The sequence below is a fragment of the Musca domestica genome, unplaced genomic scaffold, assembly GCF_030504385.1.
Source record: "Musca domestica strain aabys unplaced genomic scaffold, Musca_domestica.polishedcontigs.V.1.1 12, whole genome shotgun sequence".
Classification (NCBI taxonomy): domain Eukaryota; kingdom Metazoa; phylum Arthropoda; class Insecta; order Diptera; family Muscidae; genus Musca; species Musca domestica.
The window spans coordinates 11,165,414-11,180,201 of record NW_026712155.1 but is presented as its reverse complement, the minus strand read 5'-3'; the positions used below and the strand labels follow the sequence as shown (position 1 = coordinate 11,180,201).

General features: G+C 32.9%; 1 protein-coding gene across 5 annotated transcripts in view; it reads right to left on the bottom strand.

The window, feature by feature from the left end:
• Positions 1-14,788, bottom strand: part of LOC101891172 (microtubule-associated protein Jupiter) — a 77,726-nt gene that overhangs the window by 8,455 nt on the left and 54,483 nt on the right. For 3 of the 5 annotated variants that reach the window (XM_059118209.1, XM_059118210.1, XM_059118211.1), the window contains exons 3-4: positions 1,503-1,633; positions 957-989 (exon numbers count right to left, since the gene is read on the bottom strand). In XM_059118209.1, coding sequence (XP_058974192.1) covers positions 957-989; positions 1,503-1,633 — 164 coding nt within the window. The remainder of the gene's footprint in view (positions 1-956; positions 990-1,502; positions 1,634-14,788) is intronic. The other 2 variants (XM_059118212.1, XM_005180713.4) reach the window with 1 other exon arrangement.

Here is a 14,788-nt window from a genome sequence, read left to right as displayed (position 1 = left end):
ACGTATTTTTTTAATTTCCAAATTCCTTCCAAATGTTGGGTGGTATTCAAAGTTCGGCCCGGCCGAACATACTGCTTTTGTATATGTCATTTTTTTAATTTAAAATTTGAATAGCTTAACTTTTGTGGCGGTGTGGGTCGCTAGAATAATCTACTGAAAATCTACGTAAGTGTGATCTGTGTAAACTATATATAATGTTATACACAAAAATGCAAAAAAGAAAATACAAATAAAGGGTGTATTTTCTACTTTAGCTGCAGATCTTAAGGTTAAAGCAGATCAAAGCTTAAATCGTGAGTTTGGTGTGAAAATACAACACCTGTGTCACTATCTGTTAGCTGATGACAGTGTTGTATTTTCATGTTGCGTTCAGCCAAAAAAAAAAGGCAACAGTGTTGTATTTTCACACCAAAATCACAATTTAAGCTTTGATCGGTTTCGCTTTTTAATGTTATTAGAGGAGGGGCGTGGGATGGCGGCGCGGTGGGGGTAATGTGAGATTTCTGTTTTAATTGCAGTTAAGTCCTGATCTATACCAGACACTTTTACTTATAGCAGCAATTTGGAAGTTGAAATTTGTAAAATAAAATAAATTGCTCAGTCTGAATCAAGACTAAGAAAAAAAGTGTTGTTGTTTTTGCCATTTGATTAGTGCGCTGAATATATTATTTTGCTGAGTAGTATTGCGGTGTGCGTGAGTGTGTGTAAAAGAGATTTTAATTTGGTTCGGAAATAAACGACAGCAAAATCATTAAATTTTTGTGGTATTATAACACAAGGTAGGCTATGCCAAAAAGTAGTGAACATTGTGTCGCTTTAAGGATTAAACTTGTGTTTTTTTATTAAAAAAACGGGGAACTGCATTAAAACAATTTAACAAACAACAATAACAAAGAAACAAAAAAAAAAAACACAAAAGAGACAATTTATTCTAACAATAACAACAACAACAATACCGATGAAATAGAATCTGTGAGCTCCTTGTCGTACTGCACATTTTGTGTGACGTTTTTTATTTTTTTTTTAGGTACGGATATCCATCAAAAAAGGAGAACAGAAGAAATGGATTCATATTCGATATTAAAAAGAGAAGGAAAGAAAGAAAAAAAGAAGAAGACAAATGAGACAAAGGATTCTTAATGAGTTTCTTTTTCACTTTTTTTCTGTTGGTTAAAAAGAAAAAAAAAAAAAACTAATAAAAAAATAATATACATATACAAAATGAAAAAAAGTAGAACGAAAGGTAAGCAAAATATTTGTATATACATTAAAATAAATATTTATGATATGGCATTATGTTTCTTTTTTTGGATCAAAGCCTTATTATAATTACTTAATAAATTTTACAACACAGAATATATAATAAAGGAAGCATTAATATTTTATATAATAATAAATGTATTTAATAATATGTATTAAGTAGCCATAAAAATGTGTTGAAAAGCTGTAAAATATATTGAAAATATTTCGCTTTGAATATTTTTTCCAATCAGAAAACCTACCGTTGTTTTTGATGCTATCCTTCTCGCAAGAGAAAATGTTTGATTGCATGTGATTTTTGACATTGCGTGGAGTTTGTGGCAAGTCACCTCCGAAAATGTCACTGGTGCCACCACCTGGAGGTCTCAAAACCCTAGAAAAAAGAAGAAGGAGATATAAATTAATTTCGTTTTCATTAAAATACAAATATTTAATAATTAAAAATAGAAATTTAATTATGAAATTAAACAGTTATAAGAAATAAGAGCTTTTTTCTAAACTAACACCATGTTTACATTCATGTCCAGTTGACTATGATGTACATCAAATATATAACCGTCCAGAGTTTGAATATAAATGTACGGAGTGAGGTAAAAACAAGTAAATAAGTAAAAATACCGAATGAAGCCGGTGAATCATGTCGCTAAAATCATCAAAATACCGAATGGAGGGAGGTACCATTTTATGGGGGCATACCAAAACGTGGACATGCACTGACTGTAGTATCCGTTACGAACTTCAAATACCAAATTGGAAACAATTACGGTGAATAATGTCGCTAAAATTATCGAAATACCGAATATCGGGAGGTACCATTATATGAGGGATATACAAAGATGTGGACCTGCACAGACAATTTTCTGTCATAGGCTGTAGTATCCGTTACAAACTTCAAATACCAAATTTAAAACAATTCCGGTGAATAATGTCGCTAGACATAATACAAATTGTTCTGCCAAATTTTGAAGCTCTACGTCGAATAATATGGGCTGTATCGTGATTTCAACAGAGAGACAGACAGACAATTTTTGCTTTCATTCAATAAAATTTGAAAAAAAAAATAATAAAAATTATGACGTTTGCTTTTTCGCAGTTTTTTTTTTTATCTCAACCTGTATATCACGGTCAAGAGTTTCAGTATAAATGTCGTAGCACCAATAGCAATCGTTAAAATGCTACTTTATTGCCTATAGCGCCATACACACGTTTTTGCATGCTAAATCGAAATAATGTAGATCCAGTTAGGAAATAAAAAATATGCACATAAATAGCTCGCATCCAATCAAGAAACTTCAAAGAAAGAAAAGAAGATGCAGCCGCTTATTTAATTAGCAATTACTTAATTTAATTTTGAGCCTCTTGTGCAGGCACCTCCTCATTTTAACTGGTTTTGGCTCTATTCATGCATGCCATGTTATTTATGAGCCGCTCGCAGTCCGAAACATTACAATCAATATTTGTTTAATGCGACATGGGAGGGAATGTTTGGAATCTGCTCAGAATTAGGAAATGATTTGCAGAATAATATGTATAAAGAAGGGGCGTATTATGTTTAAAAATAGCTTGGAACGGTTTTCATGTAGGTTTGGAAACTGTGTTGTTTAAATAGTACTGTCTTTTGGGCTGACGTAAGAAAACAAAAGCGTCCCACAGGCACACACACAACACGAAGTAGAATACCAAAGCCAAAATTAGTAGCAAAACACAGCTGATTTGACTCAACAGCAATGTTAGTATCAAATTCGAACTGACGTTTTGGGATTTAATTTAATTTTTCGATATAAAAGGTTTAAGCAAGGGCAATGTGTAGAATTTTTTCCATTAATTGTTGTTGTAAGACTCATATATGGAGAAAAGTGTCAAGTTATTCGGATATTTAATATACTCTCTGTCTCTATTCTAAATTGGTGTAATTAAAAAAAAAAACTGAATTACATAATATTATGCACTTTTGTAACAATTAGTTTTATTTTTATTAAGATTTTTATCCATCAAAGTCCAATGAACTGTTGCTACAATTAAAATAACATTATTGAGTAATTTCAAAAACCCCTCTGTAGTAATAGCTGCTAAATTGTATAATTGAGCAAACATGCAGCAACAAAACATGAAAATGACCGCGCTCGGCCGTCGTAGCCATCTAACGATAAAAATCTTTAACGTCATTAAAGTGGTCAAGAAAATTAGAAAAAAGCAAAAACGCAACCACACACATGTTGCTTGTTTGGTGATTAAACACCTATCCTATAATGGAAAAAACACCACCATCTTAGCCAACACACAAAAACAACAGCAGTAACAACTAGGAATATTAGCCACAATAATTAAGAATTTAAGCGACACGTAAAGATAATGTAAAGGTAAGAGGCTCCGCCGGGGAGGAAATACTCATTAGGAATGGTTCGTTGCCAAGACAAGTCAGGGATTTGAAGATGAGAAGGGTGAATTTGACATTTTTTTTTTAAAAAATACGTATTTTTTATATAAAACAATAACGTTTATTGAATAAATGCCATTCGATGATTTGTACATGTTAGAGCACTAATTGGTATCAGGCTGTAAATTTGTAAGCCAGCCCTGCATTGTCTTATTTTTCTTTTTGCTTTTTTCCATGTCCAAGAACATGTAGGCCAAAGTTTATGTCAAATCATTATGACTGCGCAAAATAGCTAATCATATGACTAGACATTTTTTAATCATTCCAAAAGAAAGCTGTTATTTCTTTATGGGAAAATGAGGTAAATACTACCTAAACGAAGAAAAAAACAAAAAACAATGTTTGCTTGGAACAGTTTTCATTAGGGATATTGATGTAAAGAAAACAGAGCTTTTGAGAGAAAGATAGGGAGAGAGGAATATTCCTCTTTTCAATGTATTCCTCTTCTTAATGACAAATTTTAAATGGCATCGTGATAAACTCTTTCAAATTAGGTAGCACTGTTCATTATAGGCTGGGGAACTGTAGCAAACGCCAGCAGTGTTTTTTTAACATAGTAGTAAGGGTGCAAAGGCTTTTTAGAATGTAATCATGTTTGTTCGAAGTAACGGGCAAGAAAGCCTCTGTCGCCGTGCCGAAGCGCATAGAGCTTTGCATTGTCTTATTTTCCTTGTATTTTTTAAATGTCGAATAATATGTAGGCCAAAGTTTGAACTCATTATTACGTGGCAAAATAGCTAATCATATGACTAGACGATTTTTTAGAAAGGATTCCCAAAGGAAACTGTTATATTAAGAGAACGAGGTAAGTATTAACTGAACGAAAAGAGCTAAAAACCAAATTAGTATGGAACGGTTTTTATTTAGGATGTCAAGTGTTGATGTAAATGAAACAGACTTTTGAGAGAAAGAAAGAATATTTCTCCACTCAATGTAATTTACCTCGCCAATAACAATTTTTAGTGGAGTTGCAATGTGAACCCTTTTAAATTAGGTAGTACTGTTAAATATTAGTAGGAAACGGTTTTTATTTTGGCAGCAAACGCCAACCGGGGGTAATATGTTAGTGTGCATTATAGTATTGAAATACGAAACTTGTTACAATTCCGGTGATTAATGTAGTCAAAATCATCAAAATACCGAATATTGAGAGGTACTATTATATGGGAGCTATACGAAGACCTGGACCTATATTGGCAATTTTCTTTCATAGACTGTAGTACCCCTAAGGAACTTCAAATAACAAATTTTTAACGAAATTTGAAACATTTCCGGTGAATAATGTTGCTAAAGTCATCACAATGCCGAATATAAGAAGGTACAGTTATATGGGGGCTATACCTAAACCTGGACCTATATAGCCCATTGTCACTATCAAAAGTCCGACAGACCACACACTTTTTAGTAAAATTTTATCAACCTACATCAATTTATTCGAAATCTAGAGTGATTTCACCAAACGGACGGACATAGCTAAATCGAAATAGAATTTTATGCTGATCAAGAATATGTATACTTTGTGAGGTCTAAAATGTATATTTCGAGGTGGAGGGTATAAAAAAGATAAAAAAGATCTAATGCGGAACGGTTTTCATTTAGGATGGATACCCACTTTTTTATTTGCTGCGAACGATTTTTATTTCGGTAGCAAATGCCTTATTTTCTCTATAGAATGCAATCGCGGTTTAGTTATTTTTTAACACAATAATAAATAAAAAAATACATTTACATAAATTACAAATAATTTGGTAATAAATATTCGAATGTAAAATTTAATTAAAATCATATAATAAATTGTAATATAAAATAACTTATATATATAAAGCCAGTGAGGTCTTCATCCTTCCTTATCCATTTTTTTTAACAAATTTTCTTAATTTTCCGATTTGTTCATATTTAAAATTACGCTGTTAATAATAGTATATTAGCAATTGTGTAGTCTCCAGCAAGTGTCATAACATTATATTTGGCCCTAATTGAAAAAAACACAAACCCCCATCACCATAATAATCTAAGCAGAAAATTGTTATGCATACTTTGTTTTGTAAGGAAAATAAAAAAAAAATTGTGGTATGGAAAATTTGCAATTGACATGCAACAATGCACAAGAAGAAGTTACATCTTCCCATGCTAATGCATTGATTGATCAAACAACACCAACGTCCTCTCTTGCCTGCCTTCTCTATCCCCCCAAAGGTAACGCCAAGCCAATGCCATTAAGGCGTTGTGGTGGAAAAACTGCATTGTAATTATTTCTCTACTCAATGCAAGAGTCAAAACTACTCTAGTAGATCCCCACACATTTTGGGAAATATTGCATCCTCCATCATCATCATCATAAATGAATGGGTCGTCTTATGGCAAATCTCAAAGGAGTTTGCTTGGCTGCAGTCATCATAGGCATCAAAGTAGTTCCACCAGCACATCTATGTGCTTGATCTGTCTGTCTGTCTCCATCATTTAATATTACCAGACTCCAGTTGTTGCTGCTGTTGGCATTTTATAGATTCGAATGGATTAGAGCCAGACAATTGGCTTCCTAAAATAAAAAAAAAAAAATACAAAAACCAAAATCTGCAACACTTCAATGCCAATTTTTTGTATTGAAAAATATTGCCAATGGAATATAAGTGGTTGAACGGCTGCTGGATGGCGGCTTGTCTAGCGATTATTTAATCAAGAAATCATTTTTTTGCTATTTAATGCAGAACCTACAACCCGCCAGCCAGTAGTAGCATTCGTTACAGTTGTTTTTTTTTCTCATTTTTCTCCTTTGTTGCTTGAATGTATTTAGATGGGTAACAATGTTTGACATTTGTGTTTTTTTGCACTTTGCACAATTGGCGCGAAGTTAAAAAGAGATGCAAAATATGACAAATACCCGGTTACTTTGGCTTTTAAGAAGGTTCTAATAACTGCAATATGAGTTGAAATATAAAAAACGACACGCTTTTTAATTAGGTACACCCATTTATCAATCAAATGCATTAGCAATTTGCATTTCTTGGAACGGTTTTCATTTCGGTAGCATACTCAAAAGAATATTATTTACGCTATGGAATGATTTCATATTCCATCAGCCATATGGGTAGAGAAAGGGTATACAGGGTGAGATGAAAAAACTGCAACTAAACTCGGACTGCTGTCAATTCTAAGCCACTCGTCCGACAGCTGTTAAAATTGTTCCAGTGACAGCTCATCATATTGTTTACAAGCGCACAAACACATTTTGGTGAGAATTTTACAGAAAAAAGTTATTCCTGATGGAATTCAAACGTGATTGTGATTTCTTTATATTTGGTTATGATTCCGGTTTCCTTAGCGGAAAAAAACTAAACCTTTTTTTTTTGAGTAATCGGTTTTCAAATGTATGGAAATATTTAAAAAAGTTGCAAAAACTCATAATAGTTATGCCATCACTACAACTGCTACTAAAACTACCCAATTATTCGAAGCACAGCTGTTGGCTTGTTTGTTCCCAAAACATTTTGTTGAATGACTCGGCAAGGTAAAATCAACTGCAGATTTTCAAAGTTTTTTGTCCTAATAAAAAAACACAGATGTTAATTCAAAAAGTTTTTTTCTTGTTGCCTTCATTGACTTCTTGATCACTCACCGTCAGTCAGTCATTTATTGAATGGTAATAAAATTTAATGTGGACTATCTCATGATTATCACAATTCAAAAATCTCCAGGCGAAACAGCAAGCGACCAGCGAGACCAGGCATAAAAAGGAAGTTTTCTGGCATATAATTTGTGCTAAAAGCTAACAATTTCACAAATATTATGGATTTTTTGGTGTGGTTACTTTTCGGAGCGATATTGTTTAAATAAACATTTTGGGGAAATGAAAAGCGATCATTATGAATATAACAGTTTACGATAGATTTACGGAAGCTAGCGCCATAAAATTTGAGAAGATGGAGGAAAATAATCAATAATTATGGGTTTGGTTTACGGTGCTACCTAAACTAAAAGCGTAATCATAACATCAAAATCAAATGAGAGTGGTTGGTTATGTTTATCATTAGAAATGGCAACATTTATGCTAATTGAACGAAATGCTGGCAATGCTACCATTCTCATATTATGCTCTTGGGAATTACTGATCATTGATGGGGGAAGTTTCATAAGTTTTTTTTAACTGGCGCTATAAAATTGGAGAAGATGAAGGAAAATAATAATTAATTATTGGGTTTGTTTACGGTGCTACCTAAACTAAAAGCGTAATCATAACAGCAAAAGTAAATGAGAGTGGTTGGTTATATTATCATTAGATATGGCAACGTCTCTGCCAATTGGACGAAATGCTGGCAATGCTACCTCATTGGAGTAATTGCCATTCTCATATTATGCTCCTACGAATTACTGATCATTGATGGGGAAAAGTTTCACATACATATTTTATTTAATTGTCTAAAATTACTAATTGCTTAAACCTTTGACATAAACTAATTTTCCATCTTTAGATAAAATAATGACTTTTTAAAAGCAAATAACGATGGCAAAAAGAGTTTATGGCAAAAAAAGTTTATTACAAAAGAGAAGTCATCCATCAATGACAAATGTCAATTAAGGCTTTGCAATAAAACATCAAATGAAGATGACAAATAAAACATCTGGCAGGCTAATTATAACAAAGTGTAAATGTGCAGTAATTAGCGGAGAAATTAAGGATGGTTGCAAACATAAGAAAGTGGATAAAAAAAATAAAAATTGATATGAACCACTTTCCGTTTTTGTAGCTGTAAGATTGCCAAAACCTTATCGCATTTTTTATCTCTTCAAAATAACACTTTCATAGATAAAACTTGCCTCCCCATTGCCAGCAATCAACAAATCCAATTGCAAATGATTTATGAAAGTTATAACACAGCAAAAACATCATCATTAACCAAGAAAAACTGCCCACACTTTAAAAAAGGCCGTCTAACCACCCCAGTGAACTTGTTGCAACGCCTTAATGGCCTTTAAAATGAAGTTACAAAAAAAAACAACAATTTGCAACATCAACTCAAAGGCATTAAATTTCAATTACCCCAACGAAAATAGTTTAAAGAGTTTGAAATTGCCCACAGATTACTGCTAATGAATGCTAAATGCAAACCAAGACTTTCTTTGTCTTTCCTCTCTATACTCCAATAGTCTGTGCTGTTTTAAGAAAGATGACAACATAATTGCATGCAATTCCATAAATTGATTTTTTTATTGGCAAATCTTATGGGCCAATCACATTTTAATAGCCAACTATCAAAATACAATTACAATTTGAATAAAAATTTTAAGAAAAAACCAAATGTCATGGGAAATTTTCTTGTGGCAGTTGTTGACAGTTTTCATTCTCTTTTTGGGGAGGGAACTTATGATGGCATATTTAGGGGAATTTTTATTTTTATGATAAAGAAAATAAAAAAGCTTTTGACGGGCCATGGAACGAATCATAATAATAAAAAATATAAGTATAATAACAATAATAATAATTATTATAATAATAATAATAAAACATCCATGAAAATAATAAAAGAAGTTTTCCCTTGATAAAATTGTCCTTAAAAATATATTCTGGCAACTCCTCTTATGTAAGGTGCTTGTTGGGTGTTACCTAAATAAAAGGCGTAAAACTAGGCAAGGCAGTGCATTTCATTATTTTTCACATTTATGCTTTATTTTTTATTTTTACAGTGGTAAAACTTGTAAAATTGACAAATGTTAAATTAGCTTTGATATAACTATCCGTACCACAGAAAGTACGAGAACGGAAATCGTATAATAACTTCAAAATAAGATGTAGAGTAAATTGCCATAGCGCAAGTCTTGTTGGCGATCTTGTCCCAACTAATCAAAAAGCGTATCAATAAACATTTGTCATTTTGCTATCCTTAAATTTATAAGGAAATTAGTTCATGCCCCTCTCTAAACTCAATTTCTCTTTGGTGAAACATCCTCAGCTGTTTTCTTGTGTCCCAGCATTGATAGCATAACATACGTGTGTTAACCCCTTGATTTAGTCATAATCTAATCAAAAAGAGTTCCAATAAAAACTTATTTTGCTTTCCTCATATTGACGAACAAATTAAATAAAACAATTTCCTAAAGCTCTACAATTTCGTTAATGTCCCCTGAAAATTGAGTAGAGAGATATTGAGCTCTGTATTTGTATTCTCTCTCTCTCCCAAAACGCAATTTCTCATTGATGAAACATCTGCAGTTGTTTTTGTCTCCCAGCATTGATAGCATAACATACGTGTGTCAACCCCTTGATATGGTCATGACCTAATCAAAAAGCGTTCCAATAACGACTTGCCATATGTTTCCTTATTTTATGCGTTTAAGGAAATGTTATTAACACATTCCATTCATATTGCCATAGAAATTTAATAAAAAAAAAACAAAGCAAAAACAATAAAACAATTTCCTTAACCTCTCAAATAGCTGAAATTTGAATATCCCAGCAGCTGGCTGTGGTAACACAATTTTTCCTCAATTAAATACAACTTTTAACATTTCTTTTCAACAGGAAAATGCAAACACACACCAAAACAAGAAAAAAATCGTGGTATTTCGATTTATTAAAATACCAACAAAAACAACAACAGCAAAAAACATGATACAATTTTATAATTAATAATTGTTAAATGTAATTGAAACTGAAAGTTAATAATACAGAGTGCGGAGGCAGCGGCGGCGGCTTCGGTGGTGGCAGAGATACCAAATAATGCTGCAGGAATTTGATATGGAAAGCATTAGAGTTGTTTCATGGCTGGATGGATGAGTAATTGATAGGATCAATGGAGTTGGGGCAGCCTACCGATGACAATGCAACACAAATGTTTGCAAATTATAAACAATAAGGCCATATTTTGTTGTTGTTGCTGCTGCTGTTTGCAGCGCACAACTTCAAAAGGAAGTCCCGCGTCCGGCAATTAACTTTGGCTTGAAATTGTTTAGTTCTTTTTTTTAAATAAAAGGCAAGATAATCTATGAACAAGATATAATAGAAATAATTTGAAGAAATAGTTTTGTAAATAGAAATGGAGAGAGAGAGATAGAGAAAATGCTCTCTACTGAGCTTGCTTGTATTGGGAATTGAAAGTAAGACGACTCTGTTCTAAAGAAAGAATAACTTCTAAAAGCTCTTTTAGAGGTCTTTTAAACAATTTAGATCTCCCATAAAAGGATTTTTATTGGTCTTCTTTTGAGAGAAAATCTTTTACCAGTCCTCTATGGGCAAAATACCTTCCACAGGCCTTCTATAGACAACAAAACAAACTTTGACAGGTCTTCGCTATCCAACTTTCATTTGCAATCCCATTTAGGTTTATAGCTCTCTCCTCCCTACCTTCCTAGGCCGCTCTCTATTCCTTTTCATCGCTTACTTTTTAGGGGCATACAACTCTACAACTTTGTTAACAATTTTAAATTCTTTGCATGCTGGTGAGGTGAATTTCTCCACAAAAATTACAGAGAAGGTAAATTACACAACAAAGGCCAGAAGAAAAAAAAAAAGAAACGGTAAATCCATTTATGGATGAAGTCTATGTTAAGCAAAGGCAAAAAAAAAAAAAAAACATTGTTTAAAAAAGATTATGTTTAATTACTTGTAAGTTATACGGCATGTTTTACTTTGCTTTGTTTTTTTTACAGCTATGTGCAGCCCAGCAGATTTTGGTTGATTATGGTGGCTTTTTTTTTCTTCCATCATGGAGTGCAATGAATGCTCTGGCTAGTGAGTATGCATTTCATGCCGTAATCGCCATAAAACTTTACTCCATAATGCTGTGCTGGACGGACTAGCACAGCTAAACGGAAGATAACTTCTCTTATGGAGAAACGGAAACGGGAGGAGGGAGGGTGGGGGCCTACTCTATTTAATTTGCTGTTTGCTTGCTGCCATGTTTGTAATCATAATTTTCCGCTTTTCTGATGCTAAACACAACAAAACAAAACAAAAAACATTGGAATATTAAGCGTGGCGTCATGCCCATTCATTAGTGTAGTAGGCATTGTTTTGCCAAAGTTTAAAAGAGATTAAGAAACCCTAAATAGAACAAGCAGCAACAACTACCTAGTTCTTCTCCACCCATTTCATTTGAGCCGTTGGTGTTGGTTATTCCACTTTTTAAAGGTGTTACGGGCGTTTTGCAGTAAAAAAAATGTTTATTTCTTATCTTCTTTCGGAGATTTTCTGTGTAATTAAATAAATATTAACCCATAATTTATGATGTGGAAGAAAACTAGATTTCAAAATTGAAGTTTGCGCCAAAAGGAGTAGTTTTTATTTCCAAAAACAAAAAACAAATCAATATTGAAAAATATGTAGCTAAAGAACGCCTTTTAATTAGGCAGTGCAAACATTTCTGTTGGTACGTTTTTTCATTTGGAGCGACGATGGCATATAGAAGTTCTATTAACAGATTGATGAGTGAGATGGTTGAAGGAAAAAAAAAACAAAATATAAAGAAAAAAAATATTTAAGTGAAAATATAAAATATATAAATATAAAAATATAAAAGTAGCGGTTTTTAATGAGGTTGCACTACAACCCGCTTTAAACCTTAATTTATTATCCAAAAGTAAATGTTTCATAAACAACATGGGAGCTCTCAGGGTTTATGATGAGAGAAGGCAAAATATTACTCCAATTTTTCTTCCCATCTAATTCTCTTTAAAAGATTTCGAGTTATTTTTTTATTTAATAAATTAAATTCTTTGTATTTATAAAGATGAGGAATGTGCAGTCATTGTCGTTTCTTGCTCTCTCTCTCTCCCTTACTGAAAAAGGAATGACAAAATGAGCCAACGGCTTTAGAATCATTTTGTTGGTACGCTTTTCATATAAGTAGGCTCAAGAATGACAACGGCAAAGTAAGTAAACGAAATAACGCTTTTCAATTAGGTAGTACATTCAGCTGTTTCATTGCCACTGTAATCGATTTTCAAACAGCGAATGTTCTATTAGTTTTTCAAAATGTTTTGGCAACTTTTTGAGCGATCGATAAAAGCTTGAACTATCAAATCGTAGCACTCTTGGTGTATATGTGTAAGACAGAATTTTAAAAAATGGCAATTTGTATCAAAATACCCCAATTTTTTAAGAATTTTTCTTTCAAACCAATCCATTTAATCTACTTATTTGTTCAACAAAATCATAAACAAAAACATCTCCATAATCCGTACACATCTCTTTTGCAGGCTACTGCTTGGAGTGGGGGTAGTCTAACGAATAATTAAATTTGTGTTTGTATATCATTTGCTTCAAAAAAAAAAATGTTTTTCAATTAAAAATGCAATAAAAAGACGCCACAGTAGTAAGTGGTTGGCGGCGGCTACACTTGGTTAACTATTTAGCTACGGTTATCTCTACGTTTATTTGTTCAACATTTGTAACAGAGGATGGGATGATTCTAGAAACCCAAAAACAAGAAGAAGACTGGAGGCATGTGTAGAAGGAAAACGGTTTATTTTTAGCATTTCGAAAGCAGACATTAAAAATTTAATTCAAATACAAATTTTTACAAAAAAAGAAGAATAAAGTTAAGAGGCAGATAAAGAAATATTCTGTGGTTAGGGGTTTAAGAAAGTGGGTTATGCTTATTTTAGCAGTGGCCTAAATCAAATTTATTTGTGGGGAAGGAATAAGAAGACATTGTGTTTTTTTCTCTTGCTCTCTTTCTCACTCCACCAAAAAAGTAATGCCGAAATTATTCAACTGTTTTGTAAATCTCTCTGTTGGTACGCGTTTGGATGTGGATAGGCTCAAGAACGATGATGTCACCTCGATCATTATATCTGTTGGTACTTTTTTCATTTAGGTAGGCTTGAGAATGATGATGGTATGTATAGATGTCAATAGAGAATGGATTATCTTAAAAAACTAAAAGAAACAGACGGCTGGAAGCAAATGAAATAAAAAAATATTTTTATTTTTTATATTGCGATTTTAATATTTCTCTCTCTCCGAAAAAATTATAAGAAATTATTATTTGGAGAAGTTATGTTTTGTACGGTTTTCATTTAGGTAGGCTTGTGAATGACGATGACATAGATGTTAATAGAGAATGGATGATTCTAGAAACCCAAATGAAACAGACGACTGAAGTAAAAAAATACGGGTTTATTTATATTTATGGGGCCCGAAATTTCTTAGGTTGAACAACTGTCCTTGCATTTATTAAAAAATCCCAAACATAACATCGTTCTTCGACCCATAAATTATTTCTGGGATTTAACGGCAAATTTCAAGGGCATTTATGCTGGGGGAAAAATACCACATCATAAGGGCAACCCCGTTAACAACTATGACCACCACACCTTCGCCAGCCGCAATGCTAAATTGATTTCAAATATCCCAGCAGCAATTTCAATGTTTTCATGATTGTAATCATTCTTTATGTCAATTGTTTAAAGCTTCCAACAGAAAAAGTAGAAAAAATCCTCAAAACCTTTCTAATGGCCATTTAGTTTGGAACGTTTTTTATTTCTGGTGACAATTAAATGGTCAACATAAATCAGAGATATTATTTTGTCATGACGACGAACGACGAAGACCAGAAAGTTACCTTTCTCCTCCTTTAATCATGGCTGGCGATTGACCATTTTCCAATAAAAATAGAAAACAAAAAAACGCTATTGGAAACAAGGTAGGGTTGGTTGGTTATTGAGATACTAAAACTTCATATGGACCAGCGCAAATGTTTGACTGTCTGTCTGTTAGCCCGCCAGGCCATAAATTGACCAACAACCAGATTATAAGACTTAAGAAAATTGAGAAGGAGTCGAAAAGGGGAGAGAGAGGGAAATGAGAATGCATGTACATTTCCTCTTCTGTTGTGGATTTTTGGGAAAGGAAGAAAGTAACGGTCGATTTTGCATGTGTCAATAATAAAGTACAACACAGGGATTGGGGATTAACAAACCAAACAAACACACATACACACACATTTATCTCCACACCTGTGCTTGAATTTATTGCCAACATTTGGTCCTTTTGCATAAACAGACAGACATATGCATGCAAAGAGAGACGTGGGGTGGGGTATTGGCAGAGAGAGAGAGAATTGCTCAAAACAAGAAACTACTTTTACTGCAAGT